The 9,572-nt window shown below is 35.8% G+C and overlaps 1 protein-coding gene across 3 annotated transcripts in view; it reads left to right on the forward strand.

The window, feature by feature from the left end:
* The window catches only part of LOC107660786 (PH and SEC7 domain-containing protein 2-like), a 36,762-nt gene that overhangs the window by 15,242 nt on the left and 11,948 nt on the right, over positions 1 to 9,572 (forward strand). For 2 of the 3 annotated variants that reach the window (XM_016450200.1, XM_016450199.1), the window contains exons 3-6: positions 4,052 to 4,246; positions 4,354 to 4,434; positions 5,940 to 6,052; positions 6,457 to 6,515. In XM_016450200.1, the coding sequence (XP_016305686.1) occupies positions 4,052 to 4,246; positions 4,354 to 4,434; positions 5,940 to 6,052; positions 6,457 to 6,515 (448 nt within the window). Of the gene's footprint in view, positions 1 to 4,051; positions 4,247 to 4,353; positions 4,435 to 5,939; positions 6,053 to 6,456; positions 6,518 to 9,572 lie in introns of all 3 variants that reach the window. The other variant, XM_016450201.1, reaches the window with a different exon arrangement.

A 9,572-nucleotide genomic window follows, 5' to 3' on the forward strand; every position in this document is an offset into this window, starting at 1 on the left:
TAATGTGTGTGTGTGTGTTTGTGTGTGTGTGTGTGTGTGTGTGTGTGTGTGTGTGTGTGTGTGTGTATATGTATTTTTTTTTCTGTGGTGGATCTTAAAAAAAAAATTGTATACAAAATTAAATGATTATTTGCTTAAATCTCATACAAGCATTTATTTTCTATGTTAGCTGTGATAGCTCAGCGGCTCCTGTAACCTTATACGTCCATGGCAATGTCCTACTTAGGTTCTTTTAGAAATCAATAATATTATAACTGTGCAATCTATTATTATTATAGATCACAGCAGTCCGGTGGCAGATGGATACGTATTGTTCATCAGGTTTGTTCAGTCATTATGTACACAGGACTAAAATACAAAAGGCCAGCTGTTTTGACCCCTGACTGCTGAAAGATTATGTCAGGGGCACTGAACCAGTCAGACAGTCTGGCGATCTAATTCCCACCTGTCTCTGTGCAGACACATGTGCTCACATACTGTAGGTGTGAGTCATATTTGTGATGATTCAGTGAGTGCTTTGATTCACAGGAAGGGGGAAGGAGATGATTGTAAAACCTAAACAGATGACATTTCCTCATACCTTTATGTAATGTCTTCATATATTACTGAAGGATAAGTTTAACAACACAGATCAATCAAACATGTGATCCATAATTAATCAGATACCAGACCATATGTACTGTATATGCCAAACCATTTCTTATTCTCCCAAATTTTTAATCCACTTCATTAAAATGTATTCTTCATAACTTAGTATTAACTGAAACTGAAAAAATAGCTATTTTTTCAAACAAAAATCCATACGGATCAGATATTTGCTTTTGATTAGTATCTATTCCAGATGTTACCATCCAAGATGCAGATGAGTTTGTTTCTTCATCGGAACAGATTTGGAGAAATTGATCATTACATCACTTGCTCACCAGTGGATCCTCTGCAGTGAATGGGTGCCGTCAGAATGAGAGTCCAAACAGCTGAAGTGAAAAGCTGCATGTTTGTAAGAAACAATTCCATCATTAAGGTGTTTCAAACCATCTTAAACTTAAACCATCATTTGACCCAAGTAATAGTCCATAATTTATAATAACACAGCTTTTCTGATGGCACCCATTTACTGCAGAGGATCCACTGGTGATCAAGTGATGTAATGTTAAATTTCTCCAAATCTGTGCTGATGAAGAAACAAACTCATCTACATCTTGGATGGCCTGAGGGTGGGTGCATTTTCAGCAAATTCTGAAATAATTTTGTGGTCTCCAGATGAAATGGGGAATCATTTATCACCTCGAACTACTGCTCATCATGTAGTGTTCCTGTTACTTTGTTCTTCACCTAAAATTACAGTATGTACCCTGTGCAATCTTGCCTGCTTGACTGCTCACTTTGTGCCATGTGAGATTTGTCAGGGCTTTTCTAGGGCGTTGTGGGTAATGCTGATGAAGGGGCCATCTGCTCGGGAGGGACACAAATTACACCCTCTTTCTCTCTCCCGGAACACCAGGTTCTACTGGTGCCATGGCAACCAACACATTACCGTTCCTTATCGAGTTTGGAGCTAATGCAATTGTGCTAATCAAATTATGCAAAACAAATTTGACTCATCCACAATGAAAATGACAGCCATAATTTATTCAGAAGGCTGCGGACACGCATCAAGACTAAACTGTTGACCTGTAAACTGTTGCCATCTGTATTTGCAGTGTGTTTCTCTTCATGTCTGCTTGCAGAGTGATGACAGCATTGTTTTAATTTGTCCTTTGCAATTCATTTGGCCAAGGCTGCATTTATTTGATCAAAGATGCAGTAAAAACAGTAATATTGTAAAATATTATTACATTTTAAATGAATTATTTTCAGTGTTCATATATTTTAAAATATTAATTATTATTCCTGTGATGCAAAGCTGAATTTTCAGCAAATTACTCACATGATCCTTCAGAAATCATTCTAATGTGCTGGTTTCCTGCTCAAGAAACATTTCTTATTATTATCAATGTTGAAAAAAGCAGTTGTTCTGCTTAATATTTTTGTGGAAACATTTTTAATGATTCCTGGATGAATAGAAAGTGCCAAAAAACTGCATTTATTTGAAGTATAACTCTTTTGTAAAATTGTAAATGTCTTTACTGCCAATTTTGATCATCAGTTTAATGTATCTTGCTGAATAAAAGTGTTAATTTCTTTAAAAAAAAAATGTATACTGACCACAGACTTTTAAATGGTAGTGCATATTTAGTCACAATGGTCGACTAGTTGTCCAAAAATATTTTTTTAGAAAAACTTATACATCTTATATAAACGTCCCATAAGAAAAGTACCCAAAAGCTTAAATTATAGTAGATATTCAGGCAACCCAATGAAAATATGGAGTTTTGTACATTCCTAAAATGTTTATGATTACAATGAAACACCACAAGGCACATTAATTTATGCACAGTTAGCTGTGTACCATAGCCAGACAGAAGTTCATAAATAAATCATATGAAAAGCTTTGGAGTCTGTCACTTCAGTAATGGCCTGCCTGACTCACGCAGGTTCTGTCCTCTCTGGAGCTCAGCAGTCGACACGAAAACTCCTCATCCCAAATTACAGCTTCATTTAAAGAACATCCTAATGAGCCACTCGCCTCCATCGCAGTAATTGTACACATCGAGATTTTAATTAGTTGAATTAGATGTGCTGTTTCTTGGCTGGAAAAAAAGATTGTGTTTCTCTCAAGATGCTCTTTGCTACCCATGAGCTAAATGCTAATTCAGTGGCATGAATTGCAAGAGCATTTTAGTGGGCTTGGATTGAATGCTTATATCAATAGCCTAAATTTTAACACAAGTGTACACATGTGTGATATTTGTTGTATTTTAGGATTAGATAATCTCTTTTAGGATTAGTTAATATCAGGGAGAAAACTAGTGTAACAAATGTGATGGAAAAAGCAGATCAAACCCGATTGGGTTAAGTTGGTTGGTAAGTTTGCCATAGTGGTTTACCATCTCTAGACAGTTCAACCAAGATGGTCTGGCATGTTGACCTTGGTCTCAACAGCTAGTATTTAAACCACCTAATGACCATAAACGGCTAGATATAAACCATCTAAAACAGTGTTTCTCATCCAGGGGGCTTCAGCAAGGATGGCTTAATTTTTTTAAATTAAATATATTTTTAGTATTATTGTTGTTGTTGTTAATGTTACAAACAATCTAAATTAAAATGCTAAAAAAAACACATAATCAAGCTTCAAAGTGAATTTTCCCTCTTTAATAGCTATTGTTTTTATTTAAGGACATACAGTTCTTGAAACGTCTGAATCACAAAATGAACTGTGGTTAATTAATTTACCTTTATCCACACTCCCAGTTTCTGTTAATAAAATATTATACTTAATACATATGCTATAATTATAGTTCTAATAATATTATATTGTAAGAGTGGGAGAAAAATATTGATTCTCTGATGCATCATGATTCTGAATCTATTTTTTTTAAACTTCAGGATCTCTAAATGCTTTTATGATGTGCATTGAATGTAAACACGGTCAGTTTTGTCTTAAGGACAGGACAAAATATCTGATGTTAAAATAGAGCTGTGCATTAGTGTGAATGCACTGTCTATTAGTAATAATCAAATGGCACCTTCTGAGAAAAAGAGACAAATCTTTCACTGTCCTCATTTGAAAAACTTTGAGATACTTTGAAAATCACCTTTTGTTTATTGCTTGTAATCTGTTTCTTTGTTCCCTTTGTTTTAATGTGTTCCTTTTATTACTTTATATTTGCTTATCATTTTAAAGCCATATTTAGATAATTAGTAATCATTTTTAACATACAGTAGTTTTGATTTATTATTATGTAATTATTTTAAAAAGTACTTTAATAAATGAATAATTTAATCAAAGTAATTTAATACAAATTCACGAAGAAATGTTATATTAGAAGGGTCTTTTAGTCAAAAAAGTTGAGAAACACTGATCCAATACCATCTTTCATCTACCATCTTGGTTCTGGCTGTATTTTCCATCTGGACATTGAAGTTTTTTTTTTTCTTGTTTCTGCAGTGATGCCACCCTCACAGATGTGCTGTGTGACTCGGACTCTGAGTTGGGCAGCATGGACACGCTGGAGAGGGGCAGCATGGATACTCTCGCCAATGGCTGCCGCGTCGACGCAGATGCTGCCAAACGACTGGCTAAGCGACTCTTCTATCTGGAGGGCTTCAAGCGCTGTGACGTGGCACGACACCTGGGCAAGAAGTGAGCGTTTGTGTGTGAATGAGCATATTGTATGGGAAAGGAAGTGAAATAAAACTCTTTTCATTTGTACCCACAATCCCTCTCTTCCTTGTCTCTTTCTCCTGCAGTAATGAATTCAGCCAGTTGGTGGCATCGGAGTACCTGAGCTTCTTTGATTTCACGGGGTTGTCATTAGACAGAGCGCTGAGGTGAGAACATTTCAACCACAAAATACAACCAAGATTGTTAGTGACTTGAACAGTGCAAATACTGATCCTAACTGAAAGGACTAGTTCACCCAAAAATGAAAATTCTGCCATTAATTACTCACCCTCATGTCGTTTCAAACCCGTAAGACCTTGTTTTCGTTCAGATCAAATCACAACAACGTAGGAAACAGATCCGGCGTGACGCAGCTGACAGCTCTCAGATTCCATCAAAAATATCTTAATTTGTGTTCTGAAGATGAACGAAGGTCTTACGGGTTTGAAACGACATGAGGGTGAGTAATTAATAACAGAATTTTCATTTTTGGATGAACTATCCCTTGAAAGCAAAATGGCAAATGTACCAACAAAATCACAGCCAGACTGAACATATTTGATGTATAATATTCAGCTACGTTGAGCAGGAATTTGGACCAATAAGATTTGGTCAAAGATTTGATCAAAGATGTCATATAAACATTCCTTTTTCATGCTGAGCTTGATTAGGATAGTTTCACAATTCCAAGTGTTGTTGAAGAGGAAGGTTTTACAAGCACTTACAATATGTAGCTGCTTCATTGTTTCTTTGTATTATTTCTGTGGTTAAGCTGCAACAAGAGGAAGAAACTTATTTTAGATTAATACTCACGCATGTCACATATTTTTGTCTCAGTTCCACAAATACCCCTGAAACTGGAAGAAGTTAAGCACGCCATTGCTTAAATATCTGCATTGCAAGAAGAGGAGGAACTAAGTGCAGTTGCACAATGTGGTTAAAAATATTTCAGTCCTGGACTAACAGTAGTTGTCTCCATAGAACGATAATTATCCCAGACAGTGAGTGGAAGCTCTGATTCGGTCTAGACTAAAGTTACTGGCACGAAACACACTCTGTGCAAGTACATAGACTAGGGATGTGTGAAACTAGTTGGGTCGCTTATAACGTGCATTTGGGGACGCAACATGCTCCAACCATTTTCCTTGTAATGAGAAGAGCTTATAAACTGACTGTTGTCAACAAAAGAGAGGCTTTAAGGGCTCCCTGCTGTTTTCCACCAAAATAAATGCTTTAATAATGATTATTATTGTTGTTGTTATAGTTTTATTGTCAAATTGATATATTATTGTGCAGTCCTACACACAATCACAGCAAAACCTGGAGCTTTAAAAACAATTGAATTTTAAATCGCAGGCACAATTTATATCAGAAAAATACCAATTTGATTTTTTCCCCAAATACTGCAGTCCTAAAATGAGCATAAATTGAGCTATGCAAGCTCAAATTCATCCGTTGTTGCTTTCTTGAATGTCAAACTGCACTTAATAACACAGTGCAAGTACATTATATTACAATGGGCACTTTAGAAGGCATTAGCGTAAGCAAATAAAAACAGTAAAGAATATATATATTCTGTCTATGGTGTATATATATTTGTATTTGACAGTTCTAGCATATTTACTCCTCCTTAGCACATCACCATGATTGTCTTCATGTACTCTGGTTGCAGGAACTTCCTGAAGGCGTTTCCTTTGATGGGAGAGACGCAGGAGAGAGAACGTGTGCTGGTGCACTTCTCCAAACGCTTCTGCCACTGTAACCCAGAAGCTCTCACCTCAGAGGGCAAGTGCATTTCTAGATATCTAGATTTAGCTTCTGCTATGTAGTGCAAATTTTATGATGGCAGCTCATAATATATTTCAATGAACATTTATGCTACATGAGTACATGTACAAGTTTTGTTCCAAACTCTAGTGAGCTGTCTACTGCCTACATAGACATCTGCCTTGTAAGACAGCATCTTCACTGAAATGGAACCTCATAAGTGACTTATTTAGAACATTTGTTTTATGTTAGCATGTTGCTAGGCTAGCAAATGATGCTTAAGATGCTTTACATCTCCTGCGATGTGTAGCTGCTCTGCAAATCATTTGGTTTTGAAACAGTGTTGTAGTTTTAAATATGTGTTCTATAGAATATATGATTTCTTATTAACTAACTCTTTTTTCCTAACTCTTTTTTAATAGATGGCGCTCACACACTGACCTGTGCACTTATGCTTCTTAACACAGACCTGCATGGACACGTATGTATTCGGCTCTTCTCTAGGTTGTTGAATCCAAACATGTCTGACACTAACAAGTTTAGTTACTGCAGTAACTGGATCTACTAGCAATTACTCTTCAATCTAATTGCAGAAACAAATATTAGATTGATCTGGAAACAAACCACCTTCAGTCCTGTCTCATATTTCTAGATTCTGTATTCACACCAAAAAGGTGGACCCTGATGTTAAGTATTGATTGTGCAGTAATAACTGGCTGGCTGTACACTATGTAACATATTAAATGTCTAGTTGTCATTATACAAAAAATATTTGACTGCAGAAGGCCAAGATTGCCCATTTAGAAACAAATTTTCAAGAAAGTATTGTAAGAAGAATTATATTTTGAAAAAGTATATTTAATATAAAAAATAGATACAAAATTTGAAGATGATGCTAATGAACAGTTATTAGCAAAACCTCTTTTGCTCCACATATGCACTTCATAATTTCATTTTCCTTAACAAACCTCTTGTTGTTGTGTTTCTCTTAAGTAATATTACAGTTCTCTACAACTTTGACCTAAACATGTCTCTCTCTCTCCATTTCTTCTTACTCATTTTGCGGCAGGTGGTAAGTGCTTCTCTCTCCTCCTCTCTTCTTTGTGTTTTTCTTCTCTTTTAATGGCTTCTGCTTAAATGTGTTTTCAGAATGTTGTCATCCATCATTTGTGGAATATTACTCATCTAAAGTAGATCTCTGTGGTAGGAGGGATTCAAACAGACTGAGATATTGATGTGTGTTGGTTATGTTTAGAGTGGTTGGTCTGGTTTGATACTGCCATCTGCTGACAGCTTTGTCAACTGCATAGAGTTTAGAAATAACTGGTGAGGTTCTGAAAATAGCTCGTTTTTTTATTTCTATGATTTGATTTCTGTATTGTTACATTTGCTTTGGTTTTGTAATCACTCAGTTTTCAATATGGTGATGTATGTTTACAAAAGATTGCCATGTGACCATAGATTCTGACAAAAGACTATACCAGGGGTGCCCAAACTCGGTCCTGGAGGGCCGGTGTCCTGCAGAGTTTAGCTCCAACTTGCCTCAACACACCTGCCAGGAAGTTTCTAGTATGCATAGTAAGAGCTTGATTAGCTGGTTCAGGTGTGTCTAATTGGGGTTGGATCTAAACTCTGCAGGACATCGGCACTCCAGGACCGAGTTTGGGCACCCCTGGATACTAAATGCTGAACTACAGTTATTGTTATTGCTGTAAACCATAATAAATTAATATGGTATCTCCTTCAAACTGTGCAAGACGTTTTCACAGTCTTCCTGTCATAAGTCATGGATCACTATTAATATCGCTTATGGATCTGAAAAGCATCATTTGTGGTACAGACATGAGTGATGGCTCAAATCGTTCAGTTTGTTGAGGAGAGGTTTATTACTACTTTTCTAAGTAATCAGACTTATTTTTTTCTGGCAAATGATAAAAGTGGTGAAAAATTCACATAGACGTTCACTGAAATAAGTCACGAGTCATATTTAGAGACCAGTATAGAGCGCATTAATGCTCAGCCATTTTTTCAGCAGCTTTGGTTCTGAAAGTATTTCTATCCATAATTAATTTTTTTCAATAGGGATACACACACACACATTCCCTGTGTATTCTGTATGCTTATATTCTCTGATTAGTGGAATTTTCTGTACAGCATCATGGAGAATGTAGTTTTTCACCACAAAATCTGCAGTTAAACACGATTATTTTAAAAATAAGTTTAAAATAAGTTTATTTAAATGTAAACAGATGACTTTAACAAAAGCATATACCGTTGATTAGTCATTAATCAAGTCATTGTTAAAAATCAGTTTCCTTGTGGAGAAAATCAATTCAGTTTTTACTTCCAGAACCTGACTGTTGTACTCTATATAGAGACTGCATAGCAACACCCTGGCAAGCGCATACAACAATTTATTATTGTGGTGGTGACTTGCATGTCCAAGCATGACATATATTGAAAATATAAAAATGCAGTTATGTTTTGATGACATTTAAGTGAAAGTGAAAGTGAAAGTGACATGACATGTGGCCAAGTATGGTGACCCATACTCGGAATTAGTGCTCTGCATTTATCCCATCCAAAGTGCACACACACACACAGCAGTGAACACACACACACCGTGAACACACACCCGGAGCAGTGGTTGTAGCATTTAATGGCTAATAATGGCTAATGTTAGTTTACCTCAAAATACTATGGGATTTTTTTCTTTTTTCAATCAGCTGACTCTTCTCTAAGTGCCAAATATTTCTGACAAATCCTATTTTGGCAATTGTTATTGTCTGCCATTTTTCAGACTAGCTTTTGCTCTTTTCTAATGTAAGTAAATGTAAGGATCTGTGTGTTTGGAGAGGTTTAAACATTTTTTTAACTATTTTACAGGAATTGTTCAAAATATGGTAAAACGATGTTGTCAGGGCAATTATAATAGAGACACACAGCAAACAAAGAGGCGTTTTGTCTCTTTTTCCAAATCTTTAAATAAATCTTGAGAAGTGGATGCTGTGGATCAAACAGCCCTCAAGCAGTCAGAGTTTTTAATCATGTCACTGTAGCGAATCAGCTCATGGGGAAATATGAATAATTAATCATAACTAGTTATAATTAATTATAAATATTTAGATCCGCTGTAGATATTTACTTGACCTCTCAGGGTCAACTGTTTGTCAATTCTAAGAACATTAATTTCCTGGTTAAGGTAAATAACTTTCTTACTGTACAGTTCTACAGAGAGCCTGTAGCATAAATCGGCATGATTAAGGGACTCCAGTTATGAGCAAACAATGAACAACGTCAAGTGTGATACAAGTAAGGCTTTATTAACTACATAAACACTTAAACTAGTCTAACATACTACATAAACACTTAAACTGGTCTGACATACACATACACACGCATACGGTTGGTATAGGAAAGGGTTAAAGCTTAACGCAGTAAAGAGAAGAGAAAATAAGAATATGAAGTTATGGAACCATTTGCATATTCAGCAGATCTAACACCTGAAGGAAACATCAGATTCTTAGTTCAAACACAC

This window comes from Sinocyclocheilus anshuiensis, unplaced genomic scaffold (genome assembly GCF_001515605.1).
Source record: "Sinocyclocheilus anshuiensis isolate Anshui unplaced genomic scaffold, SAMN03320099.WGS_v1.1 scaffold1289, whole genome shotgun sequence".
NCBI lineage: Eukaryota > Metazoa > Chordata > Actinopteri > Cypriniformes > Cyprinidae > Sinocyclocheilus > Sinocyclocheilus anshuiensis.